We start from the raw sequence: 22,237 nt of genomic DNA on the forward strand, positions 1-22,237 counted from the left end.
GGTCGCAAGTCCGATGACACGACCACAAAGTCGATCAGCGAACTGCGACCTAGGGTGTCCTGGTGCCAAGTGCACGTGTGGACACCCTTATGCTTGAACATGGTGTTCATTATGGACAATACGTGATGTGCACAGAAGTCCAATAACAGAACACCGCTCGGGTTCTGATCGGGGATGCCGTTCCTCCCAATCACGCCCTTCCAGGTCTCTTTTTTTGACAATTGTGCAAATAGATGCAGAGTCCTCTAGCAGTTCGAAAGACTAATATTGCAATAGTCCGGTGCAATGACCATTGTGCAAAGGGCGCCGAGACTTCAAGTGAGGAGTGCGATAATCTGGGACAATGTCGATTGTGCAAATGTTGCAGATACTCCTCAATCAGTGTGCAAATGGAGCAGATGCCACTCTGGCATGAGTGGACTGTATTGGTCAACAACAGATATGCAAATAGTGCAGCGTGGCGAGACTACTACAGTGAGTGCACGAGTAATGTATAATTGGCCACCGGTATTTACAGATACACACCCAGACCTTTTTATAAACTTATAGTTTATAGTTACTGACGTATCCCTGCCAATAGCCAACACGTTCATGAGTAAAGTTATAGAAAATGGAGCTCGCTCTCTGTCTCTGAGTACCCTTTGTTGAAATCTGTCTTACGTGTCTTTGTTGTGTCCGTGCAACCAAGTGTAATGCAACTATATGTTGCGCAAAGGAGATCTGGGCGTGTATCGGTAATGAGATGTATCAAACAAAAAGTATGCAGTGTTGTGTAAGCGTGCAGCCAGTAATTTCTATTAAAATCAGTGTGTTGTAAATGTAACGAGAGAGAAGTAGCAATTTAGAACTAGTGTACAATAGTTTCTCGCAGCGTTGTGTTCAACAGGCTACAATTAGTAATTGTAGTAAATCTTTTAAATATTGTTTTTATTTTGTTGTTTTCACCAGGATTTTCTGTTTATTTATATAGCACACTTACAATGTCCACAGTCGCACAAAGTGCTGCATGGTTTTTAAAAAAGTATGTATATATAACATACACATACCATTCATATACACATGCAGTGAAAGCAGTGCTATCAAGAAAAATATAAAAAGCGTACTGCAATAAAACACTTCAAAATAAATGAAATAAAATCATATTGAAAAATCTAAATGTCAATGGCAGTTTTGCACAAGGCCACTTGAATATGGACTACGGAAGAAATAGGCAGGAGGCCTGTTGACTGCTTCGCCATTATTTTGTGAAAAATAATCCTCAACTTGCCTCTGCTATTTTCAACATCACACAAGGTGGTGTTGAGCAAAACTTGTTTTGATACACCTCTTTTTTCAAGCTGAGCATTCTTGTGGACGACCACATTCCCATGTCTCTGTAAGACAATCAGTCAAGCACTTAAAGGTCAGCTGACAAAGATCAGTTAAAATTCATATTTGCATTGTTTATATGTTATGTAATACATGCATGTAACTTACAGCAGGTTTTCAGCCATAGTGTAGCTCAAAATTTGGTTTTTATGACGCATATTGAGCCCTCCCCGAACATACCCGAAGCTCAAAACACCGGGGTGTGGTTACTCTTTCCACTGCAAGGGCTACCAGAAGTGACGTTGCAATTGGCAAACACAGTGCGCTACACTCTATACGCAATGGCGAGCAACGTATTAGAATATGTGGAGGAGGAGGATTTCGACATAGAGGAGCACCCAACTGTACGTGGCATCGTCAAACCGTACATATTTGAGCCAATCAGGAGGTCGGAACCTGACAGTGACAACGACGAGCAGGCAAGTAGCATCTGTACAACAGAAAAAGAGAGTGGCCGCTGGCTCGATGTGACGGTATGTCAAAAGCATGTCTTTTTATACACTCATAGCTTGAGATAATGCCACCCCAGGGGTGCCAATATTTTTGAGCACGACTATATGTATTATATATTCATATATGTTTCAGTGACACGGCACAAGCTTTGACATAGGATGCAATATTCCTATATATTGTGAGCCCCTCGCTCGAGTTGTGTTATAACACGCCGCACACAACGTCTTTGCCGTGTGTCTGTTGGCTTGTCATATAGGCAAAAGTACAGACGACAGTACTGAAAAGTACTGTGTGGTTTTTTTTCCGACTCCCCAGTGCATAGTAACCATAATAGAGTCGTAGGTATATACAAGGAAATGCACACCTTTTGTCTGCGCCGCTTCGCTGGTGCATCGTGGCAGCTGCGAGATTTAAGTCTTTTGCTGGCGGTGGAGGTCCCGATGGCCGTAGGAAAAATAGTTGGCACTGCAGCTGGTTTCAGCCTCCGCCTAACTACACCTGTGTATCCAATGCTTTCTCAAAACACGCCGGTTCGAAGTGATCGGCACAGTGTTTGGAATGCTTGTTAGGCACCCATAGCTGACCACATTTCTTCCCCTGTCGAGTGACTTTCACTATCCACTGGTGACGTATTCCTTCTTCACTTGGAAAGCCCAAAAAAAAACCTCTTGGCACTGCCTGAACCATTTGTACAACCAAATGCCACACAATAAACCATCATGACATTGTTAAATCATACGACAACAAATATACAAGGACGGGAACAACAGCATGGAACAATAGCACACAACGCCAAATGAACAGGATGAACAGGCGCGGGGCTTCGGTGGGTTGGGCTCTCGATTGCCAGGGTGTGTGGGGTGTGTCTGTGCCGGTGTTGGGACGGTTGGCGGGTGGGCAGCTGGTTGCGCTTTTGCGCTGATGGTTTTTGGCATTTGTTTTGGTCTTCGGGCTGGCATGGGCGGCGATGGCGGGGGGGGGGGGGGGGACTTGACATTGGGCTGGAGCTTTGCTGTGGCGGCTTTGCGTCACAGTGGGTTGGGACGGGGTTCGCATGGACATTGTCTCGCGGTGTTGCGGGTGCTGGCCTTGTGCCTCGTCAGTCGGCATTTGGTTCCATCCATTGAAAGGGAAGGGGGTTGCCCCCCCCCCTGGGGGAGTCGTGGTCGAGGGTCATTTGGGGGTCCCTCAGATTCGGGCCCTCTTTGGGGGGCTGGGTCGGGGAAATTTGCCTGGTTTGGATAGTCGGTGTCCGGGTTGTGGGCATCCATTTTCTTGGCGAGCCACGGCATGGACTGGGGTGGGCATTTGACTCTGAGTTGTCTGTGCCCAGTATCGGTGTCGGACCTGTGGGCTGGGTGGGCGGTGTGTGTGGGGGTGGCCCGTTTGACTTGGCATTCATTCGTTGGTGTTTCGGCTGCGGGTTGGATGTAGCATTGTCAAAGTGGTTGTTTGGGGCTGCTTCATTGCGTCGGGTGGTTTGTGTCTGCGGGTTTTGGCTTGGCTTGCTGTTTTGGGCGTGTGGCCTCTTGTTTTGGGCAGTGCGCGCCGGGGCTCGGCATTTTGGTGCTTTGGCAGGGGGTAGTTCGCACACCGCCGGTAATAATTTTTTCCGTTTTTCTTTTTTTTGATGGGTGGGGCCGGTGTTGTGGAGCGCTGGTTCCTTTCCCGACTTTCACCGGTGGGGTGCGGGGTTGGGGTTTGGCGTGTTGTGTTTTTTGTTTTTTTTCTGTCGTCGGCGCTTGGGTTGGTTTGGGGACTGGTGTGGGTGCTGGAGACCGTCGGTGTGGCCGGCCTTTTGCATCGTCAACTTTCTCAGTGTTCGCATGGACGTGTTTTGTGATTTCGCTCGCCCGGTTGACTGGGGATTGGCTTCGCTGGGGCTCCGTGCGGTGTGGGCTGGTGCTCGGGGCCCGTCGGGCGTCCTTTGCGCGGTATGGTCTTGTTCCGGGTGTTGTACTGGGCGGTTGGTCATTGATTTTGGCGGGGTTGGGGGGCGGTTTTTTTTCGCCACCGTTGGGTGCAGGCGCGTCTTCATGTGCGTTCTTCTTTGTTGGTTTTGCCGCTTTTCCGTTGTATTTTGACGCTTCTTCTTTGGGTTGGGTGGGCTCCGGGCGTCTGAGCTGGGGGCAGGGGTGTTTGGCTTTCGTTGGCTCCGGGGGGTGGGGGGGGGGGGGGGGGCGTTGGTTTGGCTTTCGGTGGCTCCGGGGGGGGGGGTGGTTGGGCGTTGGTCCCGATTCTAATCGATTTTTCTGGGGGCTGCTGGATCCTGCAATGGGCCCTGTTGATGGCTGGGGCCCCCATGCTCTCCGGTGGTGTGGTTGGGCAGTGTTCCGGTGCCCTTGCCCCTCCCCTTGGGACTGGTCAGGCTGCGTCGATCGGGTTCAGGACCTCCCTGGGTCCTGGGTGGTTGGTGGCATCCCCATGGTTGGGTCCCCTGCTGGACAGGCTCGCTGACCCTTCCTCGATGTGCCGGCTCAGCAACTCCGTACGCCAGTTGACTAACAATGTGATATGGTGTTCATTCACTAATAAGTTTGATAGAAACACTGTAGACTTTAATTACTCGTGCTGGGATCACTTATAACAACACAGGTTATACTAACAGATCAACTCACAGGTTCTTACAGGTGTTTCGACACTAAAAAAAGAATCCCACCGCACCACTCGGCAATAGCACTGCCTTGCTCATTTTCCCACATCTTGTCTGACCCTTCTCTGTCCTTTCTTATCTGGTTCTCTTGGTTAGTTATTGCATGTCCTCACCAGGTGTCCCCCCTTGATTAATGACAACATTTTTGGCAAATGCTTTCGCTCTCACCCGTCTTACGCCAGTCCAAGAATTTGATCTCTACGGGCATAATACAAATGCTCCCGGCCGTCCCTCATCATGGCCCCAGTCCGGACCCTTGCCCCGCCGCTGCCGGGGTGAACGGTTTGGGCCCCAGGCGGAACACTCAGCGAAGACCATCCCATGGTTGCTCGCCTCGTGGCGTACCGTCAGGCTCGATCGTGAGATCCAACTACAAGCTTTTTAACTGCAGCAACTATAAGATAAGCTATTGGAGCTGGAATTAACATGGCTGCTGGCACCAGACTTGCCCTCCAATGGTTCCTTGCCAAAGAGTTCAAAGTGTACTCATTCCAATTATGGGGGGCAGTGCCCGCGAACAAAAAAGAACCTGCGCGGAGCACTGTACAAGAAAGCAGAAGGGTCCGTCCGACCCCTCACCTTGGTCTGAAAGTGGCCCGTTCCGTACCTGAACTTGCTAACTTTCATGTTGGGTTCCTGAATTTTACGAAATTGTCAGAGCAGCCGCAACCTGCCCCAAATTTTGAATGAGAGTTCTGGACTCACCTTCTCATCGTATCTCCATTTGCTCCAGGCTGCAGTTGTGGAATTGCCCCAGGTGACCCTGTTCCAATGCCATTAGTAGTTTACTAGTCTTGGCTAGGTGCATTGTCTCATTTGGGAACTGGTCATATTGGCGGTGTATTCTTATATAATGTCCCAAAAAGTTGGCTAACTGGTCCAACTCAGTATTCAACATATTCAAAACAGTTGCCGCGGGCGAACAGGCAGGGATTGTCGACCATCACACTGCAAGCACCCCGATGTTCAACTAGTAGCTGGAGAGATACCTCCTGCATTTTGCCCTTCGTCACCAACCTGGTAAAGTGCCGGCAGAGCTACTTTTCCACAGGGGAGAGGGCACGTTCCAACTTGGCATGATGTCCTCAGAGTTCCCACTGGATGAGCGATGACAGGGGCATCGCTGAGACTTCCACTTCCTCCCTGTGGTTTAATCAAATCATTTGGCTGAGACAAACCTTGGAGAGTTCCAGCCAGGCCTGGGCGTACAGTCAGCGGTTCAATTCTCTGTAGGCAGCAGAGTGTGAATACTCTTGGTAGGCGTGGAGTTCGTAGACATCATCTATGAAGGGGAGAAGAGTCGGAGCCTTCCATCATCTCTCCCTTAAGTTGCTGAGCGCCACAGACTTCGCATGTACCTCATTGAGCTCCCTGGCGTGCTCTGCTAGCCGATGGGTTCCCTCCAGCAATACACACACGACGATTATCAGCCGGTCCGATTTCACAACTTCGGTCATCTCGTCTGCAGTCATATTGGAAATGATAGCCCAGAATTGATCCTTGTAGGCAGGACGGTAAAGGAACCTGTGTTTTAAAATCACTTATTAACTCGAGGTTCCATGCGTGTTCGTTTTTGTGAAAGAACTACAATTATAACGATGTGTTAAAAGCCAACCAATTTATTCCTGACAGAGTAATCTATACATTTTACAGAGCTCTGGGTCAGCAGCTACGCTTAGTGGTTGGTTGTTCTGAAGCCAGTCCTTCGTTATTTTAGCTGTGTGCTTAGGGTCATTGTCTTGTTGAAAGGTAAACCTTTGGCCCAGTCTGAGGTCCTGAGCTCTCTGGAGAAGGTTTTCGTCCAGGATATCCCTGTACTTGACCGCATTCATCTTTCCTTCGATTGCAACCGGCCGTCCTGTCCCTGCAGCTGAAAAACACCCCCACAACATGATGCTGCCACCACCATGCTTCACTGTTGGGACTGTATTGGACAGGTGATGAGCAGTGTCTGGTTTTCTCCACACATACCGCTTAGAATTAAGGCCCAAAAGTTCTCTACTGGTCTCATCAGACCAGAGAATCTTATTTCTCACCATCTTGGAGTCCTTCAGTTGTTTTTTTATTAGCAAACTCCATGCGGGCTTTCATGTCTTGTCACCAAATGGGAAGAAGACCTCTCCGTGTCTGCTGACCGTAGCTACTGGATACAGATTTGTAACAATACATTTAGAATGACAAAAATCACAAATCTACATCTTATATAATATAAAGTGCTTCATAGAACACACTTTACTCAGTACACTATGCATAAAATGGGCTTGTCTCTATCTAATATATGCATGCAAAGCACCAAAAATACCCCAGACAACTATTTTCATGCTATATGGAAATGTACACCAATTCAATGCTTTTGGTCTTCGGTTATACAAAAAATCTCGTATATTTTAAACTGCAGGATTCCACTTTCACCAAGATTGTACATAATTGGCGACTTAAGAATAATTGACTTCCCTAATAAGTATCATCACAATCACTGCTTGTCGCGTTAGCTACCGCTAAGAACACAATTCTATTAAACTGGAAAAACAAACAAGGTATGAACACCAATCAGTGGCTAAACCTCATCATAGAACATATTTTGTTAGAAAAAATATCAGCAGAACGAAAAAATCAATTACACATATACGTAGATAGCTGGTCACCTTTCCTCAACATGCTAAATCTAGACTCTTGATTCCTTTGCCTGAGTAGGGTGCCGTCTGACATTTGACAATAACAAGACTATTTTCATAAGTGTGAAAGTAAACAATGGAATTTTATATTCTTTGTTGTCGAGGTTGTTGTTGTTTTATTATTATTATATTTATTTCTTTTTATTTTCACACATTTTAGATCGGTTTGCATGGTGAAAAGACATGCATGCTGTGGGGATCTTCTCTTGTCGCTGTGTTTGCTGTTCCCGATTCTGCGGGGGCGGAACTATTTTTCACTCCTTCCTGATCTCGGGGGTGGGGGGGGGGGGCACCACTGGGGTGACCTCCTGGGAGTAATGGTGGTGTGATGGTGACTCGCCCATGTTCCATGGGTGCTGGGGCGGTACCGGGTGGCACCTGACTTGGTTCCCGGTTCTGGCTACTGGTGGGGGCGGTGGGGCCCCACTGTTGCTCCTCAGGCCTGCTTCCTCCTCTTCTCTCCGTTCCTTGCATCCCGCTGCGGTCGCCTCTTCCTCTTCCCGTGGGGGGCTGTGGGGTTCTTTTCCCTGCCTGGTTTGGGGCGGGTTGGGTCCACCTCCCACGCTCAAGGGCGGGTAGTGGGTGCAGGCGGGGGTGTAGGGGGCCGGGGTTGGTGCTGCGGGTCTGGTTGAGGTCGCCCTCTTCGTCGGTGGTTGTCCGGCCTAATGGGCCCGACCTGCGGGAGCCATGTCTCTTAATGGGGGGGTGGCATTGGGTCCCTGCGGCCTCCGCTGGGTGGCCGGTTGTCGCAGCGCCTCGGTGGGGCTGGCGGACCCGCCCTGGGTTCCTCAGTGTGGGACGTGTCCCGTCCGCCGGGCTGCTCTCGGGTGGACCCCTGGGCCTGATCCCGTCCTTTAATTGAGTGGGTGGGGTCCTCAGCCGCCGCGGTGCGGCCACAGCAATTACAGGACACTTCTGTCAGTCTTTGTGCATGTAAAACAGTATCAATTCGCTTGCATGTATCTGCAGGCACACACCCCTTCCTGTAACAAATAACTCATGAATATGCAAATCGCTTGTGTATCCCCTCACTTATACTCTCGTCCTGTACACTTTTATAATTTACATAATTAATGCCAACACACTTCAGTTGTACAGCCGGGTTCACGACCCTGGTCCTGCATGCTTCTTCTCCTGTCCTTGTGCTGTTCTATCTTGTCCTGTCCTTCCCTCACAGGGTATAGCACTACAGTCCCATGCAACACTCATATTTAACGTTTCATTGTTGTAGATAATGTAATGATTTACTTATCTCATCCTGTTTACAATTAGTGCTTTCTCTTTTGTCTGTTTTCTTTCTCCCTTCTAGAAACTGTTGTTCTGTTCGACTGATCAAGTCTGATTCTCAATAAACCTCAATTATAATACCACAGCAGAAGCTTAAAAACTCTACTGTGACACAGTAAGACTGTTTCAGCATAAAAGGGATACAGATTTTCCATTCTGCTTGACCTAACAGCCGAACAGGACAAAACAATAAAAAGTAAATTGCGGTCTTGGTCACAAGTGAGGGAAGAATGGAACGGGAGATCGACAGGGGGATCGGTGCAGTGTTGCAGACTTTGTAACGGTCTATTGTGGTGAAGGAGCAAAGCCGAAAGGCGAAGCTCTCAATTTACCGGTCAACCTATGTTCCTACCTTCACCTGTGGTCACAAGCTGATGGTTGTGACCAAAAAAAAAAGATCCCGGTTACAAGCAACCAAAATGAGTTTCCTCCTCAGGATGTCCGGCCTCTCCCTTAGAGATAGGGTGAGAAGCTCGGTTAAGAGGAGCCAGATGAGGTGGCGTGGACATCTGATTAGGATACCTCCTGGACGCCTTCCCGGTGAGGTGTTCCGGGCACCTCCCACCGGGAGGAGACCCCGGCGACGACCTAGGACACGCTGGAGAGACTACGTCTCTCGGCTGGCCTGGGAATGCCTCGGAACCCCCCGGAAGAACTGGATGAAGTGGCTGGGGAGAGGGAAGTCTGGACGTCCCTACTGAAGCTGGGAATCATGTGAGATCGTTAATCTAACCCCAAGTTACTCTGCACCAATTTGTACCTTCTAGTAATCACTGCAATTTTTTACTCACGATCATAGATCACATGATCCGGGTATGGTCTTTTCTCAATTGTCTCAGGAGGAAAGGAAGCAGGTTTGGTTGAGAAAGATGCACAAAAAAGAAAACCAAAGGGGACGATGAAAACAAAGTTATTGTTATTCACGCGGGTGCACTTGTAACTTTTCCTGTCGTTTAAACTTGTTGGCGGCCACGCTCTTGTGCGAGACGGCGAGCGTAACTTGTGGGAACGTCAGGAGTGTTTCGCCTAGGCCACTGTGAACAAGTCCTGGCTGGGAAAAAAACAGAAGCAGCAGTCGTGATCCGGACTTTGCTCGGCATGGTGACAAACCAAGGGGGAAAAATAAAATAAGGGGATTCCCTACTTTGAAACTGTCTCACACAGAGATCAAGCATCCAAAATGATTGTTTCAACTTTAGTTTTGGCAAGTCAACACAACATCATTTTGTACTGTTCCGATTATTTATGTGTGCTTGGTATTTTGATTAATGAATTGTATCGTATCGAACTATCGCTTCAACTGGCAGATCGTCCCGTCAAAAAGTTAATGGGTTTGATGTTGCTGACGCAGCTGCATCTCTTTCTTTGACCGTCTCCCGCTCTAGTGAGACTTGTCGCAGTTACGTCAGATAGTGATACTAACCAGTGCTTATTGTTGCAAAATTAATATTCCCACTCCCTCAGCAACTGATGAAAATGTAAACATTAACAGTCAATGAACTATTAGCCAACCTGAAAAGTGTTGAAATAACCACATAAAACCAATATAACATGTAAAGTATGACCTTTTGTGCTTGTTTGCATTCCATGCTGAAATGCAAAAACATTTTCAAAAGCGTCGTTTTATCATGTTTAACTGAGGAACTATAGGACTCACATTGTTTAAGTTTTCTTCAGTGCCCACAGAGATCAAGTCTTTTCACAGTTGGTTTTAGTGAACCATTTCAATGATGTGACTGATGTGAAAGTATGATTTAGTTCTCATCAGTCTCACATTGTATGAGCTGTCACGCAGGTCAGGTCATTTTCCACCCCAAGTGGGGAAGATGCTGCTTAATGTCATTTAAGATGATTCTGATTTACACATTTACACATCTCCAGAGGAGACACGCGCACGCACACACCTGCAGCTGTCTTGCCCCCCCCCCCCCACACACACCCCCGTAATTATCAAAAGTTCACTGCAGAGGCCATTAATTAGAAAATGAATTGACATTTGTACACAAGAGGAGGTTGTATTAGCAGACCACAGAAAGGAAACCGCAGAAGCTCAAGGAGTACAGATGTGTGCCTCCAGCAGGTTGACCACTTGCCTAACATCAGTCTTGTCATTACTGTTAAGGGATCTGTGTGGTTTTTTTTTTTTTATTCTATCTATACACAGAAACAATGTAAAAAAAAAAAAAAGATTTGTAAAAAGTATTGCAACATATGCAAAACTAAAAAGTGCTGGGGGGAAACAAACACTTTATGGTCTATGTGGATGATGAGTGAGTTTGACAAAATAGTATTGAAAAGAGGGGACAATTCCTAAGCAAAGAAAAATCTAAATTTTAATACATCCGACTGAAAGACTCCACAGCATTTTTTTTCCCGTTGTTGCTGCCCCAAGAGTCCTGGGTGTGGAATCCTTTGTTTCTCTCGGGCAAAGGTTGTGGCGGTAAAGGTCATCAATCGGTGGTGGTGCGCCGGTACCAGAAACGAGCCCTGAAGTCATCACTGCAAGTCATGAAACCAGGATTGGTGGGCGAGTGGACAATGCAGCGGACAATGTTGTTGTGACCCAGAGAGAGCAGGTTTTTCCTCTCTGCTGTACGGGAATCCCAGCAGCACAGGCTGATGGTGCGCTCATCAGGAAGAAGAACATAATCCTCTGTGTGGTTAAACACGCCCTGTGTACGATGCATCTGACGGCCACTTAGACCAGCACCTGCAACGGCAAACACATTAAGATGCATCCCCAGCCCAAAATACAACTAATGACGTGTCTGTCACAAACGTACAGTGCCGTAAACGTTTTTGCCCCTTCTCAAATTCTGTTTTTGCAGTTTCCCCACTTTACTGTTTAGGATCAACAAGCAAATGTAAATATCAAAGCTAACCCAATAAAACATAAAATACAGATTTCAAATGGTGATTATATTTATGAAGGGGGAAAAAACTATTCAAAGCTACCTGGCCCTGTGTGAAAAGGTAATTGCCCCCCTTGTTAAACCATGAATTAACTGTGGCTCATATTTAATAGAAAGCCGAGTTCATTTTGACTGAGCGAACCCAAGCATGATTACCTTCAGACCTGTTCAATCAAGAAATCCCTTAAATAGACAAAATTAAAAAGATCTGAAAAAGCTGCAACAAAATGCCTCGATCCAAAGGAATTTAAGAGCAGATGAGAAATAAAGTAATTGACATTTATCAGCCTGCAAAGGGTTACAAAGCAATTTCTAAAGCTTTAGAACTCCAACAAACCACGGTGAGTGCCATTATCCACAAATGGAGAGAAAACGGAACAGTGGCGAACTTTACCAGGAGTGGGCAGCCTACAAAAATTAGAGTACAGTGATGACTCGTCAAAGAGGTCACAAAGGAACCCAGGACAACATTATTATTGAAAGATGGCGCTTAGCCGTGTGGACACCTTGGTTACGTGCTCTTTACTATTGTCTATGCTTTTGTGTTTTTCGTTCGTCTTTGGAGACATTACATGACTCAATTACACAAGGGAAGACTTACTAAACATCATGGAGTCTACCCCGGACTTTCTTTCTCAAACTTTTGCAAATCCGCTCTGTTTTTCTTGTTCTTATTTTGAAATTCACAGCCCTACTTTTATTTAGTAATTTAGAAAACACAGTTGTGCTCATGTTTGATTACCCAGGCAGAATTTGTAAGATGGGTACAATTTTTTAAAACATGAAGGGCCAGGTGAAACATTAAATTTTATTTCAATGGGATTCAAATTAACAGTCAAGCATTTCAGAAAAGCATTATCATGAAACAAGACATAACCATCAGAAATTAATGATGGTTGTTGTTCATCCATCCATCCATCCATTTTCTGAGCCGCTTCTCCTCACTATGGTTGCGGGCGTGCTGGAGCCTATCCCAGCTGTCATCGGGCAGGAGGCAGGGTACACCCTGAACTGGTTGCCAGCCAATTGCAGGGCACATACAAACAAACAACCATTCGCACTCACAGTCATGCCTACGGGCAATTTAGAGTCTCCAATTAATGCATGTTTTTTGGGATGTGGGAGGAAACCGGAGTGCCCGGAGAAAACCCACGCAGGACATGCAAACTCCACACAGGCGGGGACGGGGATTGAACCCGGGTCCTCAGAACTGTGAGGCGGACGCTCTAACCAGTCGTCCACCGTGCCGCCGGTTGTTGTTCAGTCATATTAAAAAGAAAAAAAAAAAACATTTCATAAATTCTGCTAGGGTATGTAAACTTATGAACTGTACATATACGTACCCGTTATATTGGAATGAAAGTGTAGGTTACACATTTTTCATCGGTGGCATATTAGAATGAAAGTGTACATCTTTCTCATAACCTCTAGGTGGCGGTGGCATTTTGGAATGAAAGTTTACAGCTTTTTCATAATCTCTAGATGGCCTTATCCCCACTATTGACAATTTTTTTTGGGGGGGAAATCCACATGAATATGAGACAAAAGTTCAGAATTCCAGTTTTTATTTCATGGTAGTAACTTCTACGTGTTAACTTATGACAGCACACTTTTTGTTCGAAGCCACTTACTTTTCAAGTGAGCAAAAGTACTGGAACAGACATTAATTTAACTTCAAGTGAATAACATTTAATAATTTATGCCATAACTGCATCAAGCCTGCGACCCATTAACTTCACCAGACTGTTGCGTTCTTAATTTGAAATGCTTTTCCAGGCCTTCACTGCAGCCTCTTTCAGTTCTTGTTTCTGGGGGTTTGTTCCTTCAGTCTCCACTTCAGGAGGGAAAATACATGCTCAATTGGGTTAAGGTCCGGTAATTGACTTGGCCAGTCTAAGACCTTCCACTTGTTTTTTTTTTTGTTCCAAAACTCTTGTGGCTCATCTCTGTACTTCACAATCCAATCTGGCCTTCCGATTCTTTTTGCTGAAGAGTGGTTTCCATCTTGTGGTATGGCCTATATATTTCTTCTCTTGAAGTCTCCTTCGAATAGTGGATTGTGATACCTTCACCCCTGACCTGTGGAGGTTGGCAGTGATGTCACTGACTGTGGTGTTTCTTCACAGCTGTTACAATGTTTCTGTCATCAACTGCTGCTGACACCATTGGCTGACCTGTTCGATGTCTGTTGCTCAGTACACCGGTAATTTTTCCCTTTTTCAAGACATTGCGAATTGCTGTACTGGCTATGCCCAATGTTTGTCCAATATCTCTGATCAATTTTCCCTCTTCTCTCAGCTTCAAAATGGTTTGCTTTTCTCCCACAGACAGATCTCTGGTCTTCATGCTTGCTAACTGAGCTCGAAACACCCATCAGTCACATGTTCCAATACTTTTGTTGACTTGAAAAGTGGGTGGCTTCAAACAAAATCTGCTTTGTCTGAGTTGTTCAACACATCTAGACGTAAATACCATGAAATAAAAGCTTCAATTCTTAACTTTCGTCTCATATTCATCTTTTGATCTGAAACCCAAGTGTCTTCCATATCCAACAAAAACAAAGGAATTGACCGTGCCATTACAATACTTTTAGAGGAGACTGTAATTGACACAGACAGGAATATTGTTAACTCTGGAAAAATGCATTTAACTGCATTTCAACACAAAACAGTAGAAAAAGTAATCGACATTATCCCTGGCCAAAATTAAAGTGGCATTTTAAGATTTTATTTTGTTTGTTATAGTATTGCTTTTAAATGGATTCTGTGTAACAGTTGAAAACTTTGATCATGTTAGAGGGTTTAAGTGCTTCGGTGGTATGAAAACTACTTTTTTAATGGACTGCACAAAACTAGGCTTATCAAGGCCTCCATCGGGTAGTGTTTTTTTGGGGGTTTTTTTTGCCTCCCATCAGTCCTTGCAACATGTGCGTCAGTTTAATCGGTTGAACCAGGGAGTCGGGCAATGACAAAGGTTCCACGTAATTTTTTTAGACTAATGTATTTGTTCGTAATGAATTAATCGCAATTAATGCATTTAAGTCCCACCCATAGTAGCTACACATTGGGTCAATTAGCTATGGTACCATGTTGACTCACGGGACTATTTTCCTGAGCACAAATCGCCACTAAATGGATTTTAAAAATATATGATGATCATAATAATGCATTCAATTAAATAATTTCTCTAAAGAGGTTTGGATGCCTACTGTTGAAATAAATCTGTCATCCACTACCTAAGTCCGAGGACCTCGCGTGTCTTTCTGCATTCAGGTCCACCGATCAGTCACCAGAGTCGCGTTAGATCCCCGCGCCACAACTTAGACGTGGCATTTTAGCAAGTCTAAGTTTAGACGGACTTTCTAACACCACGTCACTCGGCCAAGTAGGGCACACCCTCGCTGCACTGACACTGCCCACCTTAGCAAAGAGGGGTCTGCCAATGTGCAGCGAGGCTTGTGCTTTCACAAAAAAATGAAGATTCGTCACTGAAAATGGAGCCCTCAGTCACCAAAATGTCACATGCTCCGAGTGGAACCCAAAGGACGCCCCTTGCTGCACAGACAACGCCCAACTTGGCACATAGGCAAGCGCACAGCAAGCCTTGTGCTGGTACGAGTATTGAGATGCGCACCATTTGCGCTCCTGCGCACGTTGCGCATTCTACGAATAAAAAGCCCATGGTCATAAAGTTATAGTTCAGCAAGCACCAATAATGTGATTTTTGCAAATACTCCCCTCAGTCAGGTTTTTAGTATTTAGGCCTTTAGAAACAGTGACTAGTGATCAACTCAGATAAAAGTGAAATGAAAACCAAGGGATTCTGATAACTGTTTGAGCATAGTTGAAATTTCAAAATTTTTTCGATAGAGGCAGAGATCATTTTACACTTGAGACTATGTGAGTCCCGGATGCACGTCATGGAAACAATGAGTCCCTGCAATTTATCATCACGGAATACAGATAAAGTAATCCTCCGCTACATCGCAGTTCTTGTTCACTGCCACGCTTATATTGCAGATTTTTATTATAGTTGTTACGCTTTAATATTTCATTTTTTTAGACTGTTTGCACAATATTTTTGTGTTAATATGTTCAGGCCACAATAGCACATTTTTTAAAGAACAAATATTCCCAAAACCCTTCAACGATAGTGTCGATATTTTTTTTATGCCACCTGATATCAGAGCATAAAAAAAAGAATTGTATACATCTTACAAATTCTGCCCTGGTAATCAAACATATGAGCATAATTGTGTAATATCCTCTCATTTACCAAAAAAAAGTAGGGCTGCATTTCTCAAGCGCAACGAAATACATAGAAAGTTGTACGTGTTCAAATAAAGTGCTGAACTGATGAAAAATATCCTGAGTTTCCCCTTTTCTGTTTGGCATCTTGAGACAACAACGACATCTCAATTTTACATATTTTAATTTAACAAATGTTAACTGAACCGTTTTAGAGCTGCTGCTCCTCCACATCGAGAGGAGCCAGGTAAGGTGGCTGGGGCATCTGATTCGACACTGTGCATAAAAGAGGCATTTTGAAAGCATTAACAGCCTTTGTGCATCTTCACTTAAATAGCTAGCATTTTGTGACATTAGGTTCATGGCTGTGCATTTATGAGCATAGACCAGTTGACTAGGACTAAAACAAATATTCTTTGTACTACTGTAAATTTGGGATGCGTTTAATTAGTTCAAACTAAAATTCAGAAACCTCAAGAGAGAAAAATATTTGCTTCATCTCCCTTCACCAAAACCCTCCTCTGTTTGGGTACATGATGATAATCCACTTTACTCTTATTCCTCTCTGGCCACATTTGCCACATTTTTCACTGACTTCACTCCAAGATTTGCCACTTACAGATCATCAGATTGGCCATGTCACACAGTGACTACACTGAGCAAAAAGCACACTAAGTAGCATTATGGTTGTGTTATACAGTCTTTGTCACAGTAAATTGTTTTAAAAAGTCACACATTCGACGGTAATCATAATTAAGAGAGACACTACGCAGCGCTAACTTTATGTTTGTAAAGTAGGCTAACGTTAAGCTCACCGATTTGCGCTATATTGACTTCACCTTCGTCTCTTGGGTCCTGCGATGCGGCGTCATACTCAGCGGAGAGAAAGGGCCGTGTTACAACAAACGGGTGCTCGCCTTGCCACACTTTGGCCATGTCTTTTTTCCCCTCTCTTCTCAGTTTGGCATCGCATTTTGGAACCAGTCTTCCTACTAATCAATCGAACGCTTAACTTCCGCGTCCATGCAGCGGTGACGTAAGCGCATGTCATATATACCACTGCCTGCTTCAGTCTTTGCGACCGCCTCCGCGGTAAACCTGATTTGTAGTTTCGCTTTTCAACGTGTTTTTGGATGTGCAAAATGCTAATTTTGACCCGCAAACTGCGATGCGAGACTGCTTAATTTGAGCCTTGCACACATACGTGGGTAATCAATGTTGTGCGACAGTGTATGCACATTCACAATGCTTTTTGCGTCCCTCATCATTTTGTGCGTCTCTGACACGGGACACACAAACAAGATCCCTGTAGAGGTAGGATATGGACTTGAAACTAGTAAATGTGACTCAAGCATCTCTTTTGCTCTCAAAATACAAGCATCATCTTCACCTGTGTATTTCACCAACATTCGGCCTGTTGATATTTCCCACAGTTTGACCACTGAATCTTTCCCACTGGAGAGGATGTACTTCGAGTTCTTTGTAAAGATGGCCGAGCAGACCTCTGCTCCATCATGAGCTTTGTCAAAGTTGGTCACACAGCGATTGGAGACACCATCCCATAGTTTAATGCTGCCGTCTTTGCTGCAGGTGACGTAGCTGTTGGCTGTGGGATTGTAACTGACACCGCTAATAGTGTCTGTGTGCTGGTCCAGAGGGTTGCAGGACACAAAACACTGAAAGGTGTTGACATCATAAAGACGCAGGGTCGGGTGCTGTGTTCCAACCAGAAGGAAGTCTCCAGATGGATGAAAAGAGATGGAACGCAGCATTTCAGCTTCCTAAAGGGGAGAAGATTTTATTTTCTCTCTTTCCACAAAATGTGAGGAAATCATATAAGTTGGTTCAGCCGCATACAAAAATAACACTGGTCAGCAAGTGGTATCAAAATGTCCATACTAAGAACATTGACAAAGGCAAAATCCGTATGTGCAGAAAATCTGACCTGTATATATTTAAATGCTCTTTTTGCAGAGGGCTTTGAGTAGTCAAAGAGTTTGAGGGTGTAATCTCTTGAGCCAGAAGCAAGGATCTGTTCGTTTGGGTGGAAGGCCAGGCAGGTGACTTCATCGACGTGGTCATACAGTGTTCGAATCACAGGGTGATTCTCCATGTTTTGCTGAGCTGTCTCATTCATCATAACCTGTGCGGGGAGGAAAAAAATTACAATATCCGCCAAGATTTTTTCAACATACACCAATTTGTGCTAGTGGCCTTACTTACCTCAATTGGCATAGCACTTTTAGCCAGCATACGCTCAGTGTCCAGTATCTTTATCGAAGCATCAGCAGAGCCTGTGGCAATTAGTTGGCCATCACGACTATATGTCGCAACGCGACAAGGTCCCTTATGTGAGGTAACATAGCACGTCTCATACTCTGATGCCTCGGGAGACATTGTCTGTACATCAGCATCAAATTCTAGATCAATTCCGACACCAGGCGCTACTGTATCAGAGCGCCCAATAGCGTACTGCACAGCACTGTCATCGTTCTCCATACCTGTGACACAAATGATGGATTTAGTCATTTGGTCCCGTACACACAACTCATCTACTACCAGTGTTGGGAAGATTACTTTGGAAATGGAGCTGATTACAATTACATGTTACCCTGTTAAAAATGTAGTAGTAGTAGTGTAAGTAGTTCAATTACTTTCTCAAAGTAATGCAAGTATAACTACACTTGATTGCATTTGGATTAATTTTCGTAGTTTTAAATGAATAAATACATCAACAGGACCCTCGGATGTTTCTTTTAAAAAAGTGGATTAAAAACACAAATTTTTGGAATCCGCTATATGCGGAATGTCACAAGACCAACGCAGAACACGGAATAGCCGACTTCCTGTAAATGCGAAAGAGCTGTCTAAGGACACCAGACCTGCACCAGGCTGGGAATACTCAATCTGCAATAGATAAGCAGCTTGGTCTGAAGAAATCAAATGTGGGAGCAATTATTAGAAAATGGAAGACATACGATCCATCCATCCATCCATCCATCCATTTTCTACCGCTTATCTGAGGTTAGGTCGCGGGGGCAGTGGCTTTAGCAGGGATGCCCAGACTTCCCTCTCCCCATCCACTTCATCCAGCTCTTCCGGGGGGATCCAGAGGCGTTCCAAGCCCAGCCGAAGGATGTAGTCTCTCCAGCGTGTCCTGGGTCTCCAGAAGTCCAATAACAGAACACCGCTCGGGTTCTGATCGGGGGGGGGGGCGTTCCTCCCAATCACGCCCTTCCAGGTCTCACTGTCATTGCCCACGTGAGCACTGAAGTCCCCCAGCAGAATGATGGAGTCCCCAGCGGGAGCGCTCTCCAGCACCCCCTCCAAGGACTCCAAAAAGGGTGGGTACTCTGAACTGCTGTTTGGTGCATAGGCACAAACAACAGTCAGGACCCGTCCCCCCACCCGAACGCGGAAGGAGGCTACCCTCTCGTCCACTGGGGTGAACCCCAATGTACAGGTGCAGAGCCGGGAAGCAATAAGTATACCCACACCTGCTCGGCACCACTCGCCGTGGGCAACTCCAGAGTGGGATAGAGTCCAACCCCTCTCGAGAGGACTGGTACCAGAGCCCAAGCTGTGTGTGGAGGCGAGTCCAACTATATTTATTCGGAGCTTCTCGACCTCACACACCAGCTCGGACTCCTTCCCTGCCAGAGAGGTGACATTCCACGTCCCTAGAGCCAGCTTCTGTAGCCGGGGATCGGATCGCCAAGGTCCCCGCCTTCGGCCACCGCTCAGCTCGCACTGAATCTGACCCCTATGGCCCCTCCCACAGATGGTGAGCCCACGTTACCCTTTCGGGCTGTGCCCGGCCGAGCCCCATGGGTGCAGGCCTGGCCACCAGGCACTCGCCTTCGAGCCCCACCTCCAGGCTTGGCTCCAGAGGGGGGCCCCGGTAACCCGCGTCCGGGCAAGGGAAACCTGAGTCCATTTTTTGTTGTCATCATAACGGGTCTTTGAGCCGTGCTTTGTCTGGTCCCTCACCTAGGATCTGTTTGCCATGGGTGAACCTGCCAGGGGCATAAAGCCCCAGACAACTTAGCTCCTAGGATCATTGGGACACACAAACCGCTCCACCACGATAACTCTGATCACCCCACAAAGTAAATACCATGTATTTTTATAACTCACAACAAATGTCTTCATACAGTAACCTACACTCAGCCCCATGAGATTAAGGTTCATGCGTAAATGTTGTATGTATGGTATTTGTAATAAATCTTTTGAATTCAAATAGAAGCACATCAAAGAGGATATCAAAAACTGTGACTCCTGTTTGATTACTCAATTTACTCAAAAAAGTACAAATTAGACAATATTTACATGGTGAGCAACTAGTCACATGATTGCAAAGGGGGGAAAATAAATAAAGAACCGACAAGACTACGTTTTTACTAGATTTTACACCGATCTGATCGGCTTGGTATCGGCCAATAATTACCATTTTATGCTGATCGGCTTTAATGACATAATTCTCTGATCCGATGAATGACTCCACAAAAGACATTTACTCCGCATCGCAGTCGTATACAGTATATTTGAATCCAAAAGATATTTTATTTTTAGTCGTGTCGCGCGTCTTTTGACGTTATTTATGATCACTGGGCTTTGTCAATTCAAACGTGGCCGGATTGGCCCGTTACCACGGCCACGACAACAACAATGGATCATGCCGTGTGTATTGTGTTGGTCAAAAAAGAAAAAAAAAGGGGAAAAACGGGTGGTGGTGGTCACCGGTGCTCAGGAGAAGACGTTCATTCAAGGATTGCTTGAGGTATGTCAGATTTTGGCCTGCCCACATTTTGGATATGTCAGCCTATCATAGCCATGGCAGACAGAGAGGACATTTCCTCATTGGACTTCCATATATTCTGCAGTGTAATTTTTGCCTATATTAAAAGTCTGGATTTTCCAAAGGCAATGGGTTACTTAGAAATTGCTCCAAAAAAGATTGATATTATTAGAAATGACTGCTAGTTAAATTTTCTTGAGCAAAAATAAATAAAAGCAACTTGTTAGTAAAATATTGACCATTAAGACCCCATACTTCTTTTAAGGTCCTGCACTCACACATTGATAAACTGCAGATGTTAACGATTTATAATTCTTAAACTGCTCCAAAGTGTTGGCACTCACACACACACACACGCACACATAAAGTACGTAAATCGGCTTGACACCAAGGAGGCGGGATCCACGTGATTTATAGCATGTCATTTTGCCAGGTGTCGGTCTTTGGCTTCGCGGTCTAATTTTTCCTTGTAAATTCCCATCTGTTTTTTCTGCATTTTAACATGCTTTTCACTTACATTACACAGCCTCAAGTAAGCCTTTTTTTGTTGTTTTTTTTTTTACTTTCTCTGAAGCCCCCAAAATGGCCGCACAGCCCACAATGCAAAGCTATATTGCAAATGTAAAAGAAAACATCTACAGACATTTTTTAACTCAACTACACAAATCTTATTGCATGCAATTAGTTACTCCCCAACACTGTCTACTACTTACTGAAATACGGAGAAGCAACTTACCAATTTTTGCTAGCTGAACCAGCTGTTCAGATGGTGACACCACGCTTTGAGGTTTAACTTCATTGATTAAACTGTTAGCGATGTTTGTGTATCCATCGTAAAGTAGCTGGCTTATTATGAGCTTATACAGATGCTGCCGGTCTTTCAATGTTGGTTTGGCTCGATACATCTTCTGACTAAATCAATGCTGAAAACGTAGCTAACTAAAATCACTGTACTTTAATTGTTAAATTGTTAAGTGAAATCAGCGCGCTTATATCTTACACAAAAAGATTGTCACCTAAAATGAACCAATACCTGGATGTAGTGTAGCTACTGTTAGCTTAGCAGCTTGAGTTCAACCAAGGCGACACACTTCGACTTGCTAGGATTAACTGTAAAACGATATAATAACCGAATGTCTAGTAACTCCGTATTACTATCTACTTAGACAGACCGAAGCGGAAATAATTCTTCTTCTTCTTCTTCTTCTTCTTCTTCTTCTTCTTCTTCTTCTTCTTCTTCTTCTTCTTCTTCTTCTTCTTCTTCTTCTTCTTCTTCTTCTTCTTCTTCTTCTTCTGCTTCTTCTTCTGCTTCTTCTTCTTCTTCTTCTTCTTCTTGTGCTGTTTTAAAACTTTATTGATAAAAGTTCTTTAAAAAGCATAGACATCTATAACTAGATACGACACGCCCCCTTTGCGTTGCGTGCATACGGCGCGGTCTATGTTTGTGGACGGACAGTTGACCAAACGACCAAGGATTCCAGTACATTGTGTTGCATCAGAATCATCTTTATTTGCCAAGTATGTCCAAAAAACACACAAGGAATTTGTCTCCGGTAGTTGGAACCGCTCTAGTACGACAACAGACAGTCAATTGACAAAGAACACTTTGGAGACATAAAGACATTGACAAAAAACAGTCACTGAGCAATAAAGGGTTAATAGTTATCTGGTAATGCTGGTACATTATTTTATTTTTTTGACAATTGTGCAAAAGATGCAGAGTCCTCTAGCAGTTCGAATGACTAATATTGCAATACTGAGTAACCTTTCACAGGCAAATATATTGATGGGAATACATATTATTGGGCTTTTTTTTCGCTTTGGCGTTGACATAAAACAGTAAA

At 45.0% G+C, this 22,237-nt stretch overlaps 1 protein-coding gene across 1 annotated transcript; it reads right to left on the minus strand.

The window, feature by feature from the left end:
- Positions 1-9,983: 9,983 nt before the first annotated feature.
- cstf1 (cleavage stimulation factor, 3' pre-RNA, subunit 1) lies at positions 9,984-21,689 on the minus strand. The gene is made up of 5 exons (XM_061785710.1): positions 21,130-21,689; positions 17,819-18,096; positions 17,541-17,738; positions 16,986-17,376; positions 9,984-11,146 (listed from the first exon to the last, which is right to left on the minus strand). Exons 1-5 carry the CDS (start codon positions 21,296-21,298, stop codon positions 10,887-10,889), a joined length of 1,296 nt encoding a protein of 431 aa, XP_061641694.1. The 5' UTR covers positions 21,299-21,689; the 3' UTR covers positions 9,984-10,886.
- Positions 21,690-22,237: the final 548 nt, after the last annotated feature.

This window comes from Phyllopteryx taeniolatus, chromosome 9, assembly GCF_024500385.1.
Source record: "Phyllopteryx taeniolatus isolate TA_2022b chromosome 9, UOR_Ptae_1.2, whole genome shotgun sequence".
NCBI lineage: Eukaryota > Metazoa > Chordata > Actinopteri > Syngnathiformes > Syngnathidae > Phyllopteryx > Phyllopteryx taeniolatus.